Source organism: Ptychodera flava, chromosome 7 (genome assembly GCF_041260155.1).
Source record: "Ptychodera flava strain L36383 chromosome 7, AS_Pfla_20210202, whole genome shotgun sequence".
Lineage (NCBI taxonomy): Eukaryota > Metazoa > Hemichordata > Enteropneusta > Ptychoderidae > Ptychodera > Ptychodera flava.
In genome coordinates this window covers 24,188,555-24,214,016 of record NC_091934.1, presented here as the reverse complement: position 1 = coordinate 24,214,016, position 25,462 = coordinate 24,188,555, and the positions used below count along the sequence as shown (strand labels likewise).

General features: G+C 38.2%; 1 protein-coding gene across 2 annotated transcripts in view; it reads right to left on the bottom strand.

The window, feature by feature from the left end:
• The window catches only part of LOC139137079 (integrin-linked kinase-associated serine/threonine phosphatase 2C-like), a 30,037-nt gene extending 6,435 nt beyond the window's left edge, over nt 1-23,602 (bottom strand). The window contains exons 1-5 of one of the 2 annotated variants that reach the window (XM_070705045.1): nt 23,363-23,602; nt 20,743-20,931; nt 11,906-12,029; nt 8,974-9,174; nt 317-404 (exon numbers count right to left, since the gene is read on the bottom strand). In XM_070705045.1, coding sequence (XP_070561146.1) covers nt 317-404; nt 8,974-9,174; nt 11,906-12,029; nt 20,743-20,931; nt 23,363-23,396 — 636 coding nt within the window. In that variant the 5' untranslated portion in view covers nt 23,397-23,602. Of the gene's footprint in view, nt 1-316; nt 405-8,973; nt 9,175-11,905; nt 12,030-20,742; nt 20,932-23,079; nt 23,332-23,362 lie in introns of those variants that run through there. The other variant, XM_070705046.1, reaches the window with a different exon arrangement.
• Between the last annotated feature and the right edge of the window lie 1,860 nt (nt 23,603-25,462).

Sequence of the window (25,462 nt, the reverse complement as noted above, 5' to 3'; positions counted from 1 at the left end):
AATTTACCACACCTCTTAATAGAAATTTGTTGTATATTAACACTCGAATGGTCTATTTGATACAGTTGCCAAAGTTAGATAAAATGTAATTGGTTATATACCCCGTATATACTGAAGAGACGGTTGGAGGAAAGACTGCAAACCAAATCAAACTAACAAATTTGCAGCCATATTGAAGCCTGCCCTCTAGACAGCAGTTTCCGCAAAGGAAAGATTTCACATCCTCAGGATTACAGAATTTACGTTTATAAGGGCTCATTTAACACATCACAACTACTCTACCAATTTGATAATAGTGTGAATAAAGTTTTTAAACCTTACTATCGCCTAAGTTGGCAATGTAGAGGACATCATCCACGACTAAGAGACACACTGCAGTAGATCCGTCCTTCCATGCTGGTTTGCTGAAAATCAAGCACACAAACTTGAAGTAATGTAAGAATGTATGATGATAACCTTCACGAAAGGGTACATGTCAGATTTAGCCTTTAGTGAAGATACTGCCAGCAACAGATATGGCTGAAGGTACAAATTGTTTAGCAAAAGACAGTCTAACATAAACTTCGTCCAAGTTTGCCGAAACTTTTCCATATCACATGATGCAAGCTCCAAGCCTGGAGCTTTTTTCCCCCATGATGCAAGTTTTTGGGGGAACTTCCTGTACTATTTTTATCGGTTTTTGAAAAAAATCGCACAAGTTGTAAATAGCGAAAATAGCTTTTCCCGGGTAAGTGACCACAAAGCTAGCACATATGTAAAAATCATCCTTGGTGAACTTCCCCTTTAATTTTGTTCATATCAACACAATCTGAATAACTTGGAAGTTATGGTACTACCGCTCAATGGAACCTAATGACAAACTTCAAACCAGCATCGCAAATGGTTCTCGTAATGATATTTTTGTATCATAAGAAAAATCTAAAAAACAATTACAATTTTTCATCTCTCTTTGACATATATGTATGAGAACATTTTTACGGATTTACATACCAAATTTCGAATTTATACAGCGGACTATTTCTGAAAATCTTTTTTGGTCAAAAATTGAGAAAAGAACTTCACAAACATACAAAATTGAAGCTATTTCTATTAAAATCAAGTGACCTAGCAGCTGATAGCCTACTTCAGGACGGCCTGACCAAAAATGGCAAAAATAGCTGCAAAATACGCAATTGAAGATTTCATCATAATTTGGACATATTAAATTGTGATCATCCGTAGGAACATGTCTCCTAAATATCAAAGTTATCAGACATAAGTAGTTTTTGAAAAACACATTTTTTGACCGAAAATAGCAAAAATAGCGTCAATGACACTGTAGCTCCCATCCTGGACTATTTAGTGTTTGTTCTCTGGTCAGATATTTGAACATGTGTGAAAGGGATAAAGTGCATGAAGTGAAAATACTTAAATGAAATGTACTGGAGACAGTGAAATATGTGTAATGTAATTATTCAGAATATAAAATGGAAAAAATACAGAATTAGATATATCGAATACTGTGATACAACCATTAACTCAACAAGTCATTTACAATGACATAGTCCCCACTTGTAATAGGAGTATTAGTCTTGATGGGGCAGGAAAATGTGGTCATTAAGAAGTATCACTGGAGTGTATATGTTGAGATCTATGGCACATAGGTCTATGTTGTTGTTCCCAATTTGAAGAACATGAGGCATGTCTAAGTTATGGTTCTAAATCGGGAAAAAAGATCAGACCTCTAGCAGTATTGGCCAGCCAAGAAATACATATGCGCATTATAAATGAGGTACAAGATGTGACATCTTAAGGTCTAATATCCTATCAAAATTGGAGGGTATAGAACTTGTGGTTACTGAAATATGCATATATATGTATAATCAAGGTCAAAGGTCATCGAGGTCATATGACATTTTGAAAAAAGAAATTATGTTGCTAATTAATCCCTATATGCCAAAAAATCAGATCTCTAGCTCTATTCGCTTGCCCAGAATTAGATGTGTACATAATTAATGAGGTAAAGCGTGTGTTGTCATAAGGTCTCCCATCCTACTAAATACAAAGGACATAGCACTTGTGGTTACTTATTTATTGACATAAACATATGTTTTAGGTAAAAGGTCATCGAGGTCACATGACATTTGGTCAAAAAATTTCTCTCCTATAGTTATCCCTATATACCAAAAATCAGACATCCAGCTCTATTGGCTCGCTCAGAATGAGATATGCGCATAATTATTGAGGTACAGTATGTGGCGTCATAAGGTGTCCAATCATACCAAACATGAAGGGTGTAGCACTTGTGGTAACCGAGTTATGGAAAAATATGTATATTTGAGGTCAAAGGTCACCGAGGTCACGTGACATTTTGTCAAAAAAATTGTATTGCTAAGTTATCCCTATATACCAAAAATCAGACCTCTAGCTCTATTGGCTCGCTCAAACTTAGATATGCGCATAATTAATGAGGTACAATATGTGGCGTTTATGGACAAATATGTATATTTGAGGTCAAAGGTCACCGAGGTCACATGACATTTTGTCAAAAAAATTGTATTGCTAAGTTATCCCTATATACCAAAAATTAGACCTCTAGCTCTATTGGCTTGCTCAAAATTAGATATGCGCATAATTAATGAGGTACAATATGTGGCGTTTATGGACAAATATGTACATTTGAGGTCAAAGGTCACCGAGGTCACGTGACATTTTGTCAAAAAAAATTGTTTTGCTAAGTTATCCCTATATACCAAAAATCAGATCTCTAGCTCTGTTGGCTAGCTCAGATTTAGATATGTACATAATTAATGAGGTACAATATGTGGCATCATAAGGTGTCCCATCGTACCATACATGAAGGCTGTAGCACTTGCACTTGTGGTTACTGAGTTATGGACAAATATGTATATTTGAGATCAAAGGTCATCAAGGTCACATGACATTTTGTCAAAATATCCGAGATATATGCGTGAACGGATGGACTCACGGATGGACGAACAGACGGACATGACCCAATCTATAAGCTCACTGGACTATTCTTGGGGACTAAAAATTGTGTCACTGCATCCTTTATGCAATATGAATACGATGAGAAACTAAATTTTTATTTTTCGTGGCCTTATACATGGGAGTCTATGGAGATCTGCCTTATACATGGGAGTCTTTGGACGTGTAAACTAAAAATATGCAAATTTCACCATGATTTGCCCAAATTTGGGAAAGGTCACTCCTATGCACTTCCATACCAAGTTTCTAATCAATCGGACTTGTGGTTTCAGAGCAGGAGATTTTTTGACCAAAAGTGGGAGAAAATTACAAAAAAATTCATGAAAATAGCAAGTCCAAGATACTGACCCAAGATGTGCACAATCATTTCATGTCAGCCCAAAGTACTTACATGCTAATTTTTCATGTAATCTGCTCAGTTGGTTATTGAGTTTTTTCAATTTTGACTGTTTTTACATTTTTTCACTTAATTTGCATATTTTTGGCAATGACAACTTCATTTGAACAAAACCTCATCTACAGCCCATCATCCATGTACACACCAATATCAAGATGAAATGTACAGCGGTTTTGGAGTTTTTGATGTTGACGGACAGACATACAGACATACAGACATACAGACGTACAGACATACAGACATACAGACATACATACATACAGACATTTCCCTAGCCTATAAGAATAGCTTCCATTGCCATATATACATATGGCTATGGGAGCTAAAAATTGCCCAAAATACAAAATGGCAGGTTTCGTAAACCCTATGAACTTGTACAGTAAATACAAAACCTGGTTTTAGAGGAGAAATAATTTTGAGCAGAAATGGGAAAAATAGCATCAATGACACTGTACCTCCCATCCTCGACTATTTAGTGTTTGTTCTCTGGTCAGATATTTGAACATGTGTGAAAGGGATAAAGTGCATGAAGCGAAAATACTTAAATGAAATGTACTGGAGACAGTGAAATATGTTTAATGTAATTATTCAGAATATAAAATGGAAAAATACAGAATTAGATATCGAATACTGTGATACAACCATTAACTCAACAAGTCATTTACAATGACATAGTCCCCACTTGTAATAGGAGTATTAGTCTTGATGGGGCAGGAAAATGTGGTCATTAAGAAGTATCACCAGAGTGTATATGTTGAGATCTATGGGCACATAGGTCTATGTCGTTGTTCCCAATTTGAAACACATGAGGCATGTCTAAGTTATGGTTCTAAATCGGGAAAACAGATCAGACCTCTAGCAGTATTGGCCAGCCAAGAAATACATATGCGCATTATAAATGAGGTACAAGATGTGACATCTTAAGGTCTAATATCCTATCAAAATTGGAGGGTATAGAACTTGTGGTTACTGAAATATGCATATATATGTATAATCAAGGTCAAAGGTCATCGAGGTCACATGACATTTTGAAAAAAAAAATTATTTTGCTAATTAATCCCTATATGCCAAAAAATCAGATCTCTAGCTCTATTCGCTTGCCCAGAATTAGATGTGTACATAATTAATGAGGTAAAGCGTGTGTTGTCATAAGGTTTCCCATCCTACTAAATACAAAGGACATAGCACTTGTGGTTACTTATTTATTGACATAAACATATTTTTTAGGTAAAAGGTCATCGAGGTCACATGACATTTGGTCAAAAAATTTCTCTCCTATAGTTATCCCTATATACCAAAAATCAGACATCCAGCTCTATTGGCTCGCTCAGAATGAGATATGCGCATAATTATTGAGGTACAGTATGTGGCGTCATAAGGTGTCCAATCATACCATACATGAAGGGTGTAGCACTTGTGGTTACCGAGTTATGGACAAATATGTATATTTGAGGTCAAAGGTCACCGAGGTCACGTGACATTTTGCCAAAAAAATTGTTTTGCTAAGTTATCCCTATATACCAAAAATCAGACCTCTAGCTCTATTGGCTCGCTCAAAATTAGATATGTGCATAATTAATGAGGTACAATATGTGGCGTCATAAGATGTCCCATCATACCATACATGAAGGGTGTAGCACTTGTGGTTACTGAGTTATGGACAAATATGTATATTTGAGGTCAAAGGTCACCGAGGTCACGTGACATTTTGTAAAAAAATTGTATTGCTAAGTTATCCCTATATACCAAAAATCAGACCTCTAGCTCTATTGGCTCGCTCAAAATTAGATATGCACATAATTAATGAGGTACAATATGTGGCGTCATAAGGTGTCCCATCATACCTTACATGAAGGCTGTAGCACTTGTGGTTACTGAGTTATGGACAAATATGTATATTTGAGGTAAAAGGTCACCGAGGTCACGTGACATTTTGTCAAAAAAATTGTTTTGCTAAGTTATCCCTATATACCAAAAATCAGACCTCTAGCTCTATTGGCTCGCTCAAAATTAGATATGCACATAATTAATGAGGTACAATATGTGGCGTCATAAGGTGTCCCATCATACCATACATGAAGGCTGTAGCACTTGTGGTTACTGAGTTATGGACAAACAGGGTTCGCGCTAACGTTCGCCACAGTCGCAAATTGCGAATAAATGTCCGATGTGGCGAAAAAAAATTGCTACGCCTTCGCCACGCGTGGCGAAAGCTCGTGACCGGGTGCCTTATTGGGATCATAGACCCAAGACATTGTCTTCGAAATTCACGTCAGTCCTGCGGTCCCAGACCGACTGTTTTCCCGAAGGACCAAGTATTTTGACATGCGGGTGTTCATTGGGACCGACCCAAAATATGTACTGGATTATTTATGTAGCCTACAATTGTAACAACTAGTCGTTTTTACAAATAAATGTACGTTATTTTCCGCAATCCAAACTTTCCAGCATAAACGCTGCAAGCATCGTGCAAAACATTGACCTGGTTACGTACGTCAGCGTGCCAGCACAACGTGCACCATCGTTAATCACGCCGGTTCCGTCACCTTTAACGTATCAAACTAATCCTTACATCGGTCAGATTATCGAAATATTCAGTCAAATTTAAATATCTAGCCTTTGAACAAAATAATTCATTGCTTTATTCGTTGCTACCTCCATGCTTTATCGTACGTCGGTCGATGATCGACGGCCGAGTTCCTGAGCATGCAACTGACACTGAAGTTGGACTTTGACCAGCGCTAAAATGAGCATGCGCAAAAAAGTTTCAAGATCCCCAGTTTGTATACTCCGGTCCTTGTACGGTTTGGGTAGTTTCGAGACACCCAAACAATGCAAATACGTTACGAATGCACGGTACGATGCATGCGATGCGGCTAGCGGGCAGCTACGATTACCAACTACAAATAGTTTATTGATTGTTCTCAGCTGGGAAAAAAACTAGGTTTAAAATGGCTTCTAATTTACAAAAAAGGAAAAAAGAAAACCACCAAGAAGAGAACAAAGACAAACAAACCACGGTCTAGACCATGATCGAACAAAGTATACAGCAATGTTTTTGTCTGTGCATGGAGGTATAAAATGTGAGACTCCAGAAGGTGAGCCTTAAAGATGAGTCGGTTGATCATAGATTTATCGTATTGACGAACTGCCCATTTAATTTTTCAGTGAGTTTGCGAATTTTGAATAAGTTTCAAAACCTTAAGTCTCAATACCCAATCAAAACCTTAAGTCTCAACACCCAAGCAATTTTTTTAATACCATTTTTTTTCTTTGATACTTTATGGCAATGCTTTGCATGGTCAGGCAATCACTGTAATTTTATCCAGATCACCAAATAATGGTCATATAGAGCAGTTTTTAAATCATGTAAAAAATAAAAAAGAGGAACAATCATGGCCAATGATTAGACTTTGATGATTTTTTCACGACATGTTGTGCAAGTTTTGTTCCAAGAACACTATTTGTTGTTTGTGTCATAATAAAAGTTAAAAATAAACAGAAGTTTGTTTGTCCCTGTCTATTGAATAAATAGAAGGGTCAATATATTCACCAGCATTCATGAAATTTAGATCTGAACATAGTTAAGACCAACTTTTGTTTAATACGTATTTTTGTAATTGAAAGACAGACACCTTTCACAAAGGACCTGGAGTTTTACTGCTCCTGGTGCTTATTATCTGCAGCTATAAAATTGGCAGAAAATGTGCTCAGCAGCTTATCTGTTGAGGAATTAAAGTGTATGTACAACAGCCCTTGCCTAACATGTGGATAATACAGTACACACGTTATTGAAAATAGGTTTTGTGCAATTTGTATGTGAAATTGATTTGTTGGGTGTGGCTAATAAAAGTTGCTTGTGGCTAAAATATTTTTTATCATTTTAGCCACACCAACAGACTGTGGCTACAAAGAAAAAATTCCTAGCGCCAACACTGACAAATATGTATGTTTGAGGTCAAAGGTCACTGAGGTCTTGTGACATTTTGTCAAAAAAATTGTATTGCTAAGTTATCCCTATATACCAAAAATCAGACCTCTGGTTCTATTGGCTCGTTCAAAATTAGATATGTGCATAATTAATGAGGTACAATATGTGGCGTCATAAGCTGTCCCATCATACCATATATGAAGGGTGGTAGCACTTGTGGTTACTGAGTTATGGACAAATATGTATATTTGAGATCAAAGGTCATCAAGGTCACATGACATTTTGTCAAAATATCCGAGATATATGCGTGAACGGATGGATCACGGATGGACGAACAGATGGACATGACCCAATCTATAAGCTCACTGGACTTCATCTGTGGGGACTAAAAATTGTGTCACTGCATCCTTTTTGCAATATGAATACGATGAGAAACTAAATTATTATTTTATGGCCTTATACATGGTAGTCTATGGAGATCTGCCTTATACATGGGAGTCTATGGACGTGTAAACTAAAAATATGCAAATTTCACCACGATTTGCCCAAATTTGGGAAAGGTCACTCCTATGCACTTCCATACCAAGTTTCAAATCAATCAGACTTGTGGTTTCAGAGCAGGAGATTTTTTGACCAAAAATGGGAGAAAATTACAAAAAAATTCATGAAAAATAGCAAGTCCAAGATACTGACCCAAGATGTGCACAATCATTTCATGTCAGCCCAAAGTACTTACATGCTAATTTTTCATGTAATCTGCCCAGTGGTTATTGAGTTTTTTCAATTTTGACTGTTTTTACATTTTTTCACTTAATTTGCATATTTTTGGCAATGACAACTTCATTTGAACAAAATCTCATCTACAGCCCATTATCCATGTACACACCAAATATCAAGATGAAATGTACCGTACAGCGGTTTTGGAGTTTTTGATGTTGACGGACAGACATACAGACATACAGACATACAGACATTTCCCTAGCCTATAAGAATAGCTAAAAATTGCCCCAAAAGTCCAATATGAAAATTTCACCACAATTTTAATAAACCTGACTGATACCATCCCAAAGAATATGTATACCAACTTTTAAAGGAATCGGATGAGCCATTTTAGAGGTTTTTTTGACTAACAACTGACAAAATTACCCAAAATACAAACATGTAAATTTCACCACAAATTGTATACATCTAATTTAGAATGCCTAAAGGAACCTGCATACCAAGCTTCAACCCAATCTGAACTAAAATCACAGAGTTCTAGCAATTTGCAGGCTTTTTCCTGTTTTTACCTCATTTGCATATTTTTGACACTGACATGTTCATTTGAACAATTCACATCTCCCACCCTGGGTGCACCTGCACACCAAACACTAAGATAGTACGTGCTGCACTTTAGGAGATTTTGATGTGGACAGACTAAACAGACATACATACAGTATCTACATACACACAGGCATGCAGATGAGATGCAAATGAGACTGTCACACCTTATAAGAAAATTCTCTTTGGTATGTATACAGATACCAAATGTGAGGTAAAAATATGATAGATCCCAGATGCTGGAACATGGATAACAGACGACGACTCACTACTACCTATTTGATAAGCTCCGCATAGCTGACAGGGAAGCTAATAATAAAAAAGATTACACATTTACCTGGCTGTTGCTTCTTTGAGGAAATTATCATCAGTCTTCTTGAATGTTTCCATGAAGCACTTTTTGATCTCTCTGTCTCGATTTCCAACATCACCTTTAGGAAACTTTGCAATCAGAATCTTGTGCAGATTCTCGGCGGCAAATTTGGAAGCTTTTGAACCGCTGTGACCATCGAAGACTGCATAATACGCAACTCTGGAACTAAATGAGAGAAACTTTCATGTACATATGCATGTATGGTATGTCTCTATTTTCAGGGTGTTCAAATTTTTTTTAGGAAAGGAGTGGCATACTGTCATTGAGACATGCTGGTGTTCACGTTGGGATGTTAGTCATATTACAAGATACCGGTAGTATTTGAGGGTAGCCACTCAAAGGTGAAGAATCAGCCCGCATTACTGAACAGCCAGCCAACCATATTGTCTGGCACCTGGCTAAAAATAAACAAACATACTTTTACAGTGCAGGGTAAACAAACAAATGCAAGTCTCAGTAACTCAGGCAGGAAGACACACTGGGCATAGAAGGATTCTGGGCCAAATATTATGTTGAAAAAAATCAGATTTTCGTAGGGAAACTCCCTGATAGCTTTGTTAGGTAACTTGACCCCTATGACTACTTAGTTCCAGAAGGCCTCCAGAGGGAGTCTGAAGTGTTGGTTTGCTTTTGCTGTTGATTTTGTTCTTTACAGCATATTCTTCAGTGTGGTCCAAGTATTTTTATATCTTGCAGGAACATCTGATTCTTGTAGCACCAGCCTTTTGGTTAAAATCCAATAAGCTGCATTTTAATATGTTTTCCAGTGTTTTTGTTCTGTTTGCCAAATGACAATTCCTTGTTCTTCTAGGCTAGCATAATCACATTGAAACACTCATATCAAACTTTTCAGTACAACTTGTACGTGTGTTATCCAATGTTGTCGCTGATAACTGAACTGTACGCCAGGGCTACAATTCAGTTGTCAACAACAACACTGAATGATGTAGATGTTGCTAATGTTACAGTAGGTTTCAATTCGGTGCCACAACTCTGTGTGTGAGGCAGTTTTAGCTTCAGCAAACATCTTCTGAATTTAGCTGTGATTGTTACTAAAAACAGCTACATTGTAGATCAAGCGCAATCAACTGTTCAGCTATTGGTCCAGACAGAGTTGCCCCATGCTGGTTTACTGTAACTAATCATTGAGCTGGTAACTTTCAAATGTGGTGATACCCGGGCTAATTGTTTATATTGTATGTACAATGTGTCCGTCTCTAACACAGAGTTGTGGCACTGAATTGAAACCCCTGTATGTGTTTGCATGGCTAATAGTACTCTGTACATATTTCTAAACGATCTGAGGAGAAGGGCAAAATAGTGTAATTGTACAAATGCATTACCAATCAAAATTATTGAAAATATCAAAAGTCACCACTATTGTCTCTAACAATTTTCCTAACCTGTTCATCACAAGTTCAAATGTTCGACTTCAACCCTTCCCTCATCCCAAATTTCCTGTAAGAGGGGTAAAACTTCGCCACAGAAAACAATACTGAAGTGTCTCACGAATAACCAGCATAGAGCTCTGATCGAGGTCTGCCAAGATGAGTGATTATACCAGCAACACGTGAATATGAATAATTATATGAAAATTAAATAAGAATAAAAAACCCTAAATAGCACACTCCCTTGCGGGGTTTGTGTATTTTTTCAAACCACTATCTCTGATGACAATATGCAGCTATTGAATCCATCCCTATAAATAGCATGTAATATAATAGCATTTACTGATGCGCTGTAAATATTGCTTTAGTAATCTAATAAACTGCGTGATTTAAGTAGTTTCATGTTTGCACTTTTCTCAGATTGCAAATTTGACTGATGACAAAATCTATTTTCAAATCAGACATACATGTATCACTGTGTTGATTCAATAAGTCATAGACCTGCAGGGTCTACAAATAATCTTTCTAGTCTATTGCCTTTTTGAAGGAAATAAAAACCACTGATGGAGGCAAAATGCCTTTTTTAACTTTAATGTTGCTGCATATCTATATAACACACTTGCCGTTCAGGGACAACCTACAAGGAACCTGCAAAATGTTTCACAACAAAATGTCAAATTACATGGAAGCGCCACATAGTGAAATTTTCTGAAGGTTTGATGCCCAAATAAATGGGATCTCAGGCTTTTCAAAATCTAAAATTCCTCTCTGATGACTCATTTTGGAACTTTAAAAGAAAGATAGAGAAAGAGCCATTAGCTGTAATTTTTGATGATTTTTTCACTACTTTTTTTAATGCCAACTAAAGTTTCCTGTTCTTCTCTCAAAATGATGTTAAGATACACAATATTTAGCTTGTCAACTCAGCCAGATAATGTGTGATCTTCATTGTTGTCGTTGACATGAGAATTCTGGTCTCGACTAGAATTCAAATGTAAACAATACCAGTGCATAAATAGTAGTGCACTATCACATGCACAAGCCAAGTTTGTCGTCTCTGAACAAAATATACGGGATTTATACTCCGGTCATTCAGCGTCACGACAACAAAATATATGAAATATGATGTAAATCCGATATTTACAAGCAAGCAATAAAATATCATTATTATTATTATTATTATTATTATTATTATTACATACTACTACTACTACTACATGAGGCAGATTGAGAAGTGTCTGAAATTTCTTTGTATATGCACAACATATCATAAAATGAACTGTCATATGAAAATTACTAGCATGCTTGTATCAGACCAGCCGTACATGTATGTGCACGTAAAAGGTCAGGAAGGGGTGATGATTATTTTAATTTCAAACTGCCCCTCAATCCCTTCCACATAACAAAAGGATCACACCATGTTGTTTACTTTAACACTAATTGTTGGAACTAACCATTAGGTATGAGGGGGTGACAGGGTATGAAAGCAACAGAACACAGTGACTTACATGGCTGAAGATAGGTTCTGAAACTCCTGGGTCAGGTCATCCAGGATGACATGAGCATCTTGCATTTCGTCTCTTTCACCTTTCCTCTCAGCAGCATAACCTCTGGTATGTATCAACGAGGAACCTGTGACCCAACCACAAACAAAAGAAACACACTTCATGCAAATGGACATATGGAACCACATCATTACCAGACATTCTGTAAACACCTGATTCATTGAAAATTGCTGGAAATTGCAGCTAAATTTACTTTTACAATGGAGTCGGATGGCTTAAAGGCACTGCTAAATTTACCCGCGAGTCACATTTAAAACATGGGGCCCGGGGGCACCGACGTCCTTTGTACCTCCTTACTGTTTATTAATTGCCATAAATGTGAAATTTGGCAAAATGTCAAATTGTTTTGACATAAATGAAAGTTATTTGAACTGGTTGGTTACCGCTCCAGCATAAGTTCAAGTGTGGATTGTAAGTATCAACAACCTTGATATGAACCATTGACTAAAAAACATTTGCTTGTTACACTCACCACACTTGTACTTAGTATTTGGAGTGTACACCTATCTACAATACAATGATAAAAAGTTTGGACTCTGTAGGTCAACAATCTTAATGTATGAGACTAAATAAGCTTACCCCTCAAGTATGTATAGGCCAAAAACAATATTTAATTTTGAATTATGTAGTGCAGGAAAGGACATACAATCAGGGTTAGCGGTAGGATTTTCAAGTTAGTAGCCAAACTTACTCAGTGTGGCTAATTTGGTCCTAATTTTATTAGCCACACGCAACGTTCATTAGCCACACAGTAGACATGATGTTTAAGTAAACTAATTAAAACATTTGTAAAAACACATTCAGAGACACACAAGACCTTATAAACATTTTTCAAGAACAGACAAATCATCATTATGTGATTTGGGAAAATTGTTTGAACTCAGACCAAAATAAAAATGAAAAAGAGTAAAATATTGATGAACATGTTACATCCTCATCTATATATACTCTTTTGTTGTTGATTTTGCAAAACCTGTATTGCACTTTATGATCAAGATCCCCAATGGGGATAGGATTTCAATAAAGGCTTACTTCACTTTACTTTATGTGCTCTTACCCTGGTTAAACCCCGATACAGAAAGGTGATGAGCGTATAATAGATCATTACAGTTAATAAAATTACTTTTCCGATCAGAAAAACTATTGAAAAGGTGTTACAACAATGGGACATTGAAGTTCCCGCGACAGCATCGCTAGGAAAATGGCACGTTTTGCCAGTACCTTCATGAATCTGTGTCCCTCCGTACCCCCGTTACCTAAATAGAATAGTCCCACTCCGCACATCCGCCATTGTTTATTCTCACTCAAGGCCACGATGAGACGTTGGTTGTCCTTCTCTAAATATGCAATTTCATTTGTTTGACGCTATTATCAGTTCATCAGTGAAGAGTTTTTACCGATGACTATTACAACTTTCACTGCTACGTCGTTGTTTTCACAAGATGTAGACCGTTTGATATTGCAATGTCGACTTGCTTTTATCATGTGCAGTCAATGCACATGCCATGCCAGCTGGTTTTATGGTTCACACAATGCTGTCGATCGACAGCATACACGACGTCTTTGTTTCACGTTTACTTTTCACAAGTTATGATTAATGTGGAAATTTCACTAAAATATCGCTGATCCAGGGATTTTGTAATCAGTTTGATTTGATACTGCGATATGAAATATTGTGTCAATAAAGCTCAGAATTGTCGCTGAGTTTTGCTGCTTTGGCTATGGTTGTCTATCTCAGCACTACCTCCATGATCTCAGTATCAGTGTGATCGGAAGGCCAGTTCATGGAGATCGCGAGAATGTAATTGTAATATTTTGTCTTCCTTTACAATTTCAAGTAAGCGCTTTAAATAAAGAGTTTTTTATTTTGTCTTTAGCATATATTTGGACTGCTTAGTTTTATCAATTTCGACGAAATCAGCTGTCGCCACGCTTTTGAGATCGTGGCGATTGCCGATGGGTTTTTGTTCGCCACAAACAAGCATAGTGATGTTGACAACTACATGCATGCCAGTGCACGATTTCAAAGTAGCCAGGAGGAAATTCTAATGGTCTTTTAGTGGAAATATAGGTATTAAACGACAGTGAAACAAACAACATTAGTTATCGTGACCTTGCTAAAGTGCAATCTCGGATCATGTATGATCTGATGATCATGCCAAATTACCATGTCGGATTATGCCGTGATTCTGAAGTGCGCGTACTTCCTCACACTTTAGCGATCGAAGTCAAAAATGATGTCAAAATCAATGCACAACTGTCGAAATTACCCAAAATAAGCAACAGAAAACTAAAAGGAATCGCTGTGTCGAAAGGACAGTACGTTAACATAAAAAGACGCCAGTTTGTTATGACATGGAGGCCGGAGGTAGAAGGACAGAGCATTCCCTCGCTCTCACCCAGCTATTAGTACGGGCCGCCGGTCGGGTTGCCTCGCTATTAAAAGCAATGGATTCGCCGGTACTGGGGAGTACCGAGTACGGAGCCTCGGAGGCCATCATTCTTCAGTCTATCGAAGGAGCGTTTCGTGCCAAAAAATACATGACAGCAATCAATATACGCTAAAACCTTTAAAACGTCAAAATTCGCAACTGACCGAGAAACATGAAGGCCTCGGGTTTTTTTTCAAAGTCCTCGAAAAACAACGCTAACTTGTTATGTGCGCATGCGCATATTAAGGGTGACCCATTTGATTTCGGGGAGGGGGTATGCAGGAAGTGGGTATGGGAACTTTTTTTGTTAGAGAGACAGCATTTTTTGATTTCTACAGTCAGACCTGCATCAATTTTTTTTTCAAATGGAGTAGCAGTGCAATTTTCAAATTAAGCCAGTGTTTCACATATCACAGGATGTTTTTATTTATTCATTTTACATTCCAACAAATGACAAACAAAATGGAAACTCTATTATATATACAACTTTAAATTATAGAACACTTTTTTAGCAAATCAACTAAGATCAGTACTATACCTGCTTTTCTTTAAAACAGTCAATTCCTTTTATGTTCTCAGGGGAGATGTTATCTTTTGTGGTCAGAGAAACAAGGCTCACACATTGTATTTCATTATATTTGTTGTTCCTCAATTTTCATTGTCAACTTGTAATCTTTCTAACATAAACATATTTATATTGAGAGAATAATGTATTGGTTTTAACACTAGTTATTGACTCCTATCTTGTGTTTTAAATTTTCACGATTTACAGAAGTCAAATAGTCCCATCTAGATATTGCCTATACCATTGAGATATTGCAACAGAAATCCTGAAACATGATTTCTTGGGTCAGAAAAGGGAAGAAAAACATCGAGTGCACCGAGGTGTAAAGTAGTGAATGCTTATATCATAAGTGCTGGAAAAAAAACACATAAGAATTACTTGTGGTAAAAACATTTGCGTGCCTTTGGCAGCATGCCAGCAAAGAATACATGAGAATGAAGTTTCCAAAATTTTGCTCATTTCAACAGCATTGTGACAATTCCTTTTTTATTTCTGTCTGTTATGAGAATATTTTTTTCTCAAGCCATTACAGGCTTAATTTTTTTCTTTTATTTCACCTGGTGACAATTTTTTTTCCTCGAAATCCTCTATACCCCCCCCAGAAATCAAGTGGTTCTCCCCTAAGTGAGCCCCTGACCTATACGGGCCAGTGGATTACTTCCTCAGTAGAACTGATATGCCTGCCAGTACCGGTGTTTATCGCCTACGGAGGCCATCATTCTTCAGTCGATCAAAGGCGCCTTTCGTACCAAAAAATACACGACAGCTGCAAAAGTGCATCACTGTCAACTTTACCAAAAATGTGCCCATACCGAGAAACAAGATGGCGTCCGTTTCGATTCTTCAACTCAGATTTTGTCCTACAGTTGTGCGCATGCGCAGACGGTAGCTTTAGCGAAAGTGAGGCAAAATCAAGTAATATAAAATAAAAATGGATAAAATATTGTTTAAAAATAATGTGAGGCATGTATCACCAAATCTTGAACATTTCTGACGGTATTTCAACTATACGAACACCCATGCCAAACATCACAATAATCAAATCAGTGGTTTTGAGGAAAAAGTGAAAATAGTGGTTTTCAGAAAAAAGCTAAAAAAGTGACTTTAAAATGATTCAATCAAAAAAGAAAAAAGACCGTTTGAGATACATGCCCAAGTGACCACCAGACCAAATTTCAGAAAAAGTTACTGAAGCGTTTCTGAGATACCTGCGTCCACAGCATACGGCCCACTATGTTGGCCATATTGGGCCGCGCCATCACATTAGTACCTTGTGCCCACAGGGCACAAAGTACTAAAAACCGTCAATTTGGTGACCCCCACCTTTTACAATAAACAGATGGTTTGCTTGTCCTTGGCTGGTAATGCATACAGAGAAAACCAACCATATGATGACTTTTTAATCACTTTTCCATAGTTTGTTTTTGTCATTTTCACTCATCCGACTTTGAAAGAATGAGCCGACATGATGAGAATGGGACATGTAATATGGTGTCCAATCCATACCCAAATTACTACCTTCTATTTCACTATTATTCAATTTTACAACTCAACCTTCGATTCTGTACTCAATTTTACAACTCAACATTGCTCTTGACTTTCTGTAATATTACTTTTCTTAACTTTCTATGTCTCTTTCTACATTCTATTTTACTTTCTACTACAAGACCTGTTACTTCATCATTTCAGTTTAACAATTTCAACATTATATTTCACAGTCCAATATTATTACTCTCCCTTTTATTCTTCTAAATTTCCAATTTGTTCTACTGTGCCTTGCTGCATATGACAGAGGACACTCACTTCCTCTTTGCTTCATACTGGTAGTAGGGAGAGCCTGCTCTGTATCAAGAGATGATTCTCTCAGTCTGAGTGTGCGGTAGGTACCTTTGATTACTACATGTATACATCTGCCTTAACCTATGGTGTTTCGTTGTACAGTAAGATGCAGAATAAGAGGGCTCTGAGTCCAATATCTTTGACGCTAGTACCATAACTTTTGGTGTTATTGGACGATATTTGACCTCTGACCTCATAACACTTTTACGTAAACACAGGGAAAAACGAGATAACATTTTACTTCTTTTACAAAAAATTCTACATCTATCATTCAGTAAATCACGCAGTGAATAAAGGTCTGTCTAAAACCTGTTTTTTTTGTGTGTGAAAAGTATGCTTTTTAACTACAATATGTACAATGTAGCACATACACTGCCCTGCATGGGTTGAATTTTCGTTCTGTGCACTGAACGGACATGCTGAATGCATTCCCAGTCTGTTTGTGATTGCGTGACACAGTGTACATTAAGGCATTCTAAAGGCTTTATTTTTTGCTTTTTGGAAAAAAAATTGACTAAAAAAGGTGTTTGATAATAAAGCTATTCACAAAATACCAAAATTTATGTCCTCATACATCATACGCTATGGTATTGTCCTCAACACTACACATTTTGAACAATACCTCTGGTGTATGATTTACTCGAATATACATGTAAATCCCGGTCTTTTGTGAATAACATTTTAAACATGTATTATCACCGAGAATACATGTAAGTGCATTAACATAATGTAGGGATTGTTAATATATGGTTCTGACTCATCTGTGTGACAATGACGAAATTAATGTACTTTGAAAAAAGTACTTTCAACACGTTCTTGAACCTTTCCATTGTCAAATACCATATTTGTGGCCTTAAAAGGACTCCTAGTGAGGTAAAAATTCACCATCATTTCTGAATACTCTGGATTAGCCAACTACCAGTACATTCTATAGATTCTGGTCCAGTTACTTCTTTTCAGGTGAAAATTTGCATTTTCTGTGCAGCATGATGCTGGACTCTGCATATTCATGAACATGAAAAAATATAACAATGAAGGTCAAGTATGAGTCATCAACATGACTTTATTTAAAAAAGACTATAGTTGGCCCTTTAGAGGTAATGATAGAATTCATAACACTGCACGTACTATGTTCCTTGTATGAATCCAACAATATCATGGTAATGGCCCTGCTAGTGCTACACCGCCTAACTCTGTGAATACTTTACTTTAAATACTTTACTTGTCCGCGATGTATACTGACTAAAGGTCTTTGTTGGTTGTAATAGTCGTTGTAGAATGAAAATTGTTGAACAACCCAGCCGATTGGTCTATTGTTTAAACGTTCCTCTCAACACTTCCGGACAACTTATCTGATGCATACCGTACTTCACACCTTCCACTCTTTCACCAGGTTGAAAGTTGCAGTGAGCGCTAATGTGTAGACAATGCATGCATCAGCTGGTACAGTGGTAGCTACGCAGAGCGTGTGAACTAAAGGATGGCGGGAATATTTTAAAGCGTAGCGGGGAGAATCAAAGCGTAGCGGGGAGAGGCGAAAGCGTAGCGGGACCGCTACGCTAAAGTGCCCTGGGGAGAACACTGCTATGGCATATTGGAGGTACCAGTATGTGGAATGTTTCTTCTCTTTTATCATTGTAAATTGTCTGGTTTGATATGCAGAATGTCAAAGGTAATGTTTCATTGGCTACAAGATGTATGCAACTGATGTACAAATTGACAGATGTGGGTCATAAACAGGGAAATGCACCAATTACAGACAAGCTTACAACAAAGTCTTCGGCAGGTCAGGGAATTTTTCATCATATCAGTGATTATGTTTCAACTTTCATTATGCAATATGACGCATAGTATGATTGGCTGTCAGACGTCTACTCAAGTCATCCTTGGAAAGAGGAAAATATGCATCAGAAATTTGCTGTTTATAATTAACATGAACCGGTACTTTGTCATCCTGGTCATTTGTGCGAAGCCAGTATGTCAGTGTGAAACCAGTATTTTGATTGGACACAATGTAGAGGCTAGTCATATACAAATTCACCGAATTCTGTACTACTCCAAGGAAAGTAATTTGCCTATTCTTTCAATTGTAAAATTATTCCATTCACCCCCAGAGGGGGTTATACACTTCACAAATTAGCAGACTAAATTTAGTTGAAAGCACATTAAATTTTCAAAGAAGTTACATTTCAAACGACATATATACTTCCATATACTAAGATGTCACCTGTTCAAAGCCAAGCCATATTCTGATTGTGGTTTTTTGTGTTCATAGAAATTACTGTAGTAGCTGATTTAAACTTGACTTTCCAATATTTTTTCGAATTTCATCGCCTCAAACAACACTTTTGATGAATAAAGCTGATTGCAAGTGACGTCACTTTTCTTTTATTAATATGCAAAAATAAATGTTTGTCTGTATTTTCTGCAAGAGGGATGAAAATAAAACCTACTAGTGTTACAATGAATGCTAAAAGTCACATTCATTCATATGAATTTATGGTTCAGACTGCAAGCTGCAACAATAGCAGCGCATGCAACAACAAAATTTGTTCAAATTTCAGGCAGTGGCGTCGGATGTCAAGCGCATGCAGCTATATTTACTAACAAACCTGAAATTGTGATCAGCACTTTACCCTGCACGGTGTGTGTCACTTCCCCATCTACCCAGTCAGTAAAATAGAGCCAAAACTAGTACTATCTTCACCTACTCAACTAGGCATGCCATGGTATGATACAGGGATGCAGAAAATAGCCAGCAGTTGGCCATAAAAACAGGCTGTCAGCTAAAATTTGCCAGTTGTGAAAATTTAGTTTTCGTAAAAAATCAGGACATTTTGCAAAAAACTTCATGAATGTACATTATATACTACTTAGAACAGCCTGTACTTTTATTTTTGCCACCTGTAACCAAAATTTTCTACATCCCCGTGATATAGGTTTGCTCAGTCAAAATTATGTTGAAAGTATCTGTGTCTCCAGGGGCCTATAAATGTTCAAATCTTCATTAAAATGCAACATATGGGACTTGATTTTATCTTATGATGGTGATACACGGATTTGACGGTGACACATGGCATTGGCGGAATTAAATTTGTATTAAAAAGGGATTAAACTTTGAATGCCAAACACAGCCTGTACGAAGGTCATTTCAGTCATAAACAGTTGCTGATTGTTGCAGATTTACAGGTTACACATTCTGATGTGTTACCTGTTACACTTATTAACCCTTTCACCACCATGGTTTGTCCCAAATCCATTGTTTTCTATCATAAATGGTAAAGTTGGACTTGTACACAGGGAACTGGGGGTGAAAGGGTTAAAGGCAGGAGATCAAAGGACTGACAGCTAATATTTTAGAGTTCCTAAATTAAAAGGATCAAATAAATCACCCAGGGCTAAGTGCAGGCATATGGCAGAAAATACATTAAACCACATAAAATGTGTTAAAAAATAGAAGTATAGCCAAATTGATTAAAAGAATAAATAGAATGGTGATATTGAAGGTGCATTAACAGCGGAAATTTGAACCTGGACACATGCTTCATATTTGATGTGCAACTTATATAGTGGGGACATGGTTTCTGCTATGAACAATGAACAATCACTTTCAGCTGAAATTACATTTCCGATCTTACTCTTACTTTATAGTGTATGGGCTCAGCCTTACTGCAATAGCGCTGATCGCAATTTCAGGTTTGTTATTAAAGATAGCTGCACCCCCGCGTCACATCAGACACCGCTGCCTGAAACTCGGACAAATTTTGTTGTTGTATGCGCGGTTGTTGTTGCAACTTGTACTAGTCTGAGCCATAAATTAATATGAATTGATGTGACTTTTAGTATCCATTGTCACATAAGAGACATAGAGACCAAGATTCTTTCCAAGAGAATCAAAATATTGGGGTACATCATTTAAATGTATTTCTGTACAATACCGGTACCTTTTGTTTTTTTCTTATATTCTGGTTCATCCGTGCCACTACTGCCTTCCTCTAATTTTCTCTTTTCTGAAGAGGATGGTGGCAGGTCTTCGAACAGAGATGAAGCAACTCCACCAGTTGGTTGGTCATAAAGTGTGCTGGGCTGGGATTCAGATTCTACATCAGACTGTTTCTTGGCATCTGCGTCACCTGGGATGGGAGAAAGAAGACAACCAGCAAAGTAATTTAGATTCCTGTCAGACTTTTGCATATTGCTGAAAGTTATTTCAGAAAGGAAACTCACTCGGGAAATCACACATACTGTAATACTTTGGTGTTTGAATCTCAAAATCCAATGTCATATTTTTCAGCGTTGTCTGCCATTTTTCTTTTTATTCTCTGATGCTCTCATGACACTGTGCAGGAGAATGAGGCAATATCTGCTTAGTCTGTGTGTTTCTGAAGCCAGAATGTGCCTCTGGGCCAGAAATTCAGGCTTTCAAATTTTACCAATTCTCTTCTGACCTACCACTTGTGGGGGCTCATTTTAAAGCACTTGATGAAAGAAAAGCTTTGGAAGAAACCTTAGGTAATTTGTCTCCCTAGTGCCAAAGTTTCCATGGTGACCTCTGACTTTTATGCTTGCTTTGGTAGGAGAACGGTGGAAAGTGTCATTGAGGAAGGTTGGAGCAAAAGTTAGAATTTGTTCAAACACGTCTATCGCGTTCCATAAACATTTCTGGGAGCCGCCATTACCAACTTCCGGTAATGGCAGTTCCCAGAAACACGGATGCCCAAGGCTTAATGTTTATTGATCGCGATCGACGTGTTTGTTCAAATTCCAAACCCCATAAATGACAAGGTTAGTGTAGTATGGTGTTTAGTCTTCAGTAGTGATAAATCGGCACGACCAAATGCAGTATATATGTAGCATTTCACATCAACACGCCTGGTCCAGTGGGATGCGCTTATTTTGACCTCTACAGGGCCATCAGCATTGTAGCGCTACTAGTGAGCGAGGTCGCAAAAACCAAAACTCACCGACCGCCTCACCGTAGTGCTACAATTTTGCAGCTAGGCTGTGTGTTGGCAGCTGTAGTGTAGGCCTTGTGGGAGGCCTATAGCCGGTAACACACAGCATGGCTGCAGTACTGTGGCTCGAGGTTTTGCCTTGGTATTTGGGTTGGTCAGCAAAACCCAGAGTACTGCAGCTACACACAGCCCTGCCACGCAGGGCTAGATTTTGTGGTGTATGCGACAGTTGTACGGTAACACTATCTGCATCTTATCAAAACGGTAGGTTTGGAGTTTGGGCAAGACTTGGACAACTTGAGGTGGTTGTCTGAAGGTAAGGATGTTAAAATACGGATGTTACCATGGAGCATCGGTTGCTAGCTCAATGCATGGAGGTACAAGCGAGATCTCGCTGTAGGGTGACCGGACGATTTTTAAAACTGAAATTTTTTGCCAAAATCTTGATGGCACCTGTTGAAAGTGTTGGTACAAAGTCCAAATCTGAAAAAATAATTTGGCTAATTAGCATGATCACAATTTGGCAGCCTCTGGAAAATCAAAATTTCCAAATTCTTTCCCTGAGAATATTGTAATGAGGAATAATGATACAACATGACCAAAAATTGGATCAAATATTGTTAAAATGGCTCAAAGATGACTAAATGTACAATAATGAGTCTGGTGAAAGGTGCTTTGATAGTTTCCAAATTATTTCTGTGAGAATATTGTATGGGTTGATGAGTCCCAGTGAAAGAAAATGGAATATTGCCCTCACGCTGACCTTTGTGTTTCCAGTATCATGGATACACGCTATTGTTTCTGGTCACAGACAGGTGCGCACCGGTGAAAAAGCACGTTGTTCAAGTACGGCACTATTGCGAACTTTACTTCCTGCTTTGGAAAAACAGTGAGCGCTAATTTGCGCTGCATAGCTGAGCTATTTTAGAGCACGAAACAAGTAGAAAAATATCGAAGGTACAATTTGCCCGCATGGCCATTCCTTCCCTCCTGGAAAATGATGCCAAAAGTCTTAGCCGTTTCAAAGTAAAAATTTCGTCCGCAGTTTCTCGGAAGAAAAAAGACCTTTTTAAGAAATTTTTGCACTCATCTTGACTTCCTAGTCTTCACAACATTCACTGTGAAATGCAAGTGTTTCCGTTCACGCGATCTCTAATAGTGACCATTCGCGTGCGAGTAGACGACTTCCAAGATGGCGTCCCGTCTGACATTTGTTGACAAAATGTGTTCATAAACTTCAAGATTTTCACGTCATTACCTTGTTCATAGACATAAATGTGCAAAACTGTTGCATACTGAAGGTGAATTTGTACAATTTATCACTACCTGGGTCCCCCTTTATGCCTTCGATTTCGAGCATTCACTCTCAGAAAACTTGTGTCCGCCCATTGTAGGAGGGCCTCTCGTCCGGTCACCCCACTCGCTGGTACCTCCGTGCTCCACGGTAGCACGGTCGCTTAGGGCATGGGTGTTATTTTCATGTTTCTGCTTAGGTACACAACGAAATCCCCTGTAACAGCAACCACAGGGTCGTACACAAAGCGAGCACAGCGCCTGTAGATCATAAGCACCACACGTTGTACAGTTTCGCGGAGCGGCATGGTCTCACCTGCAGGTCCCGGAAGGTCAGCGAAAAGATCCATACTGTCGGTCCAGGTCAGATGATACGCGAAAAGGACAGCGTGCGCTTAAAATTTCGGTCTATGCTGTTGGAAACATCCTAAATTCTCACTACGACATATGTTTTGTGCGACCCACGCGGGCCAGCCCGTTTAGCTTCGGTTTCGTTGAGACGCTAATGCAGAACTTTTCAGTGGACTCAAATATGGCGGCTCTTCAGGATTTACAAAGTGCGCATGACAGAAGGTCACAGAAGGTCACGCAGTGTCACTTGGCACAAGGACGTTCTTCTCTCATATACACACATCTTGTCAACACAACTAATTATGCTAATCCGTGCACTTATCAGGGATTTTATAGGTTGGTCAACATCTCCTTTTTCATTTACATCTTTCCAATGTTGACCAGTTAATCCACGGATTAGCATAAGGGACCGTTCAGTTTTTACGGCCGGGGGACCGGCAAAATACAGGGGGGGGTCATCGTAATTTTGGAATCCGCGAGGGGGGGTCATCGCTTTTTCACTGGTAGGAAAGGGGGGGCGTCACCACATTTTCAAAAACATAATACCTACAATAAAGTTCACTTTTTATGCAATGGCCATGATCGACCCTCTTCGGCGGCCCACTACAATAAATTGACTCTATGTATTACACATGACCCTCTTAACGGGTAGACGCCTTTGGCGGCCCACTCCAATTAGGTTTACTTCATGCAATGGCCATGATCGACCCTCTTTACAAGCGGGCCGCCTGCGGCGGCCCACTGCAATAAATTGACTTTATTGTAATACCCCATGACCATCTTAACGGCCGGACGCCTTCAGCGGCCCTGTCCAGTAAAGTTTACTTTATGCAATGGCCATGATCGACCCTCTTTACCAGCGGGCCACCTTTGGTGGCCCACTAGAATAAAGTTCACTTTACGTAATGGCCCATGACCCTCTTAACCGGAGGGCTGCCTTTGGCGAACCACTCCAATAAAGTTTACTTTATACAATGTCCATGGACATAAGTTGTCTATGGAAATGAAGTTAAAAATTGCCTTACAGTCGTCCTAATTAACAGACGTTTGCATGGATGTGGCTGAGAAGTTTGTGCACTGGCATCTCTGCTACACGAATAAAGTGCACCACGTACCAGAGTACAAATCCAAACCGTGCGGGTAAATTTGACGTATGGGTTTTGGTTATTTTCAGCGGGGGGGGGGGGGGGGTTCATCAATTTTTTTCGTCCGACAATGGGGGGGTCATCTTTTTTCACGAAAAATGCAGGGGGAGTCTATTTTATTTGAACACCGGCGATAACATTTTGCCGGCCCCCAGACCGTAAAAACTGAACGGTCCCTAAGTAGTTGTGTTGACCAATTAATTACAAGATTTGTATATGAGAGATAAATAAACGTCCTTGTAATGGGGTGTGAAATGAATAGAAAAGAGTCAAGAGGTTAGGTTAGGTTATATAACCGTTTATTTTATTTACTCCGATCAGTCAGAGCATGAAGACACAGTCCCTATATCCATAGAGGGACTATGATGAAGAAAAGGAAAGGAACTGATATAGAAAACAGTGAGAAAACCTCAATAATAAGCTTGTTTATAATGTCTTGGTCGCCTGTGCACTTTTTCTGACTTTCAAATTGTTCAATACCTTTCTGGTCTACCGATGGTGGGGCATTTTAGGCCTAAAGCTCTGGGAGTAAGAAAAAATATTCACCATCAAAGGTTTCATTTTTATCCATGGAGTTAACATTGAATAAGAATAAGTATGGGTAAATGTTACTTAATTTGTTTCTATAGTTACCAAACTTTGCACGGTGACCCCTCTTTTTTAATTCTTGATAAGAGAATGGTTGAAAGCTTCATTGTGGAAAGTTTGAGCAAAAGTTTATGATATGTCTCTTTCGATATCGAGCCGCTTAGCCTATACGATGTTCGCATTAGGTGAAACTGGAAATGTTTAAGAGACACTATTTGTGATTTGCAAACGCAGGGGGATTGATTATTTGAGTCCACGTGTGTCCACACAAGTGAAGCTTTAGTCTAAGTTTGCGCGCGAGGGTGGTGTTTGTTGGTTTGTTTGTGTTTTTG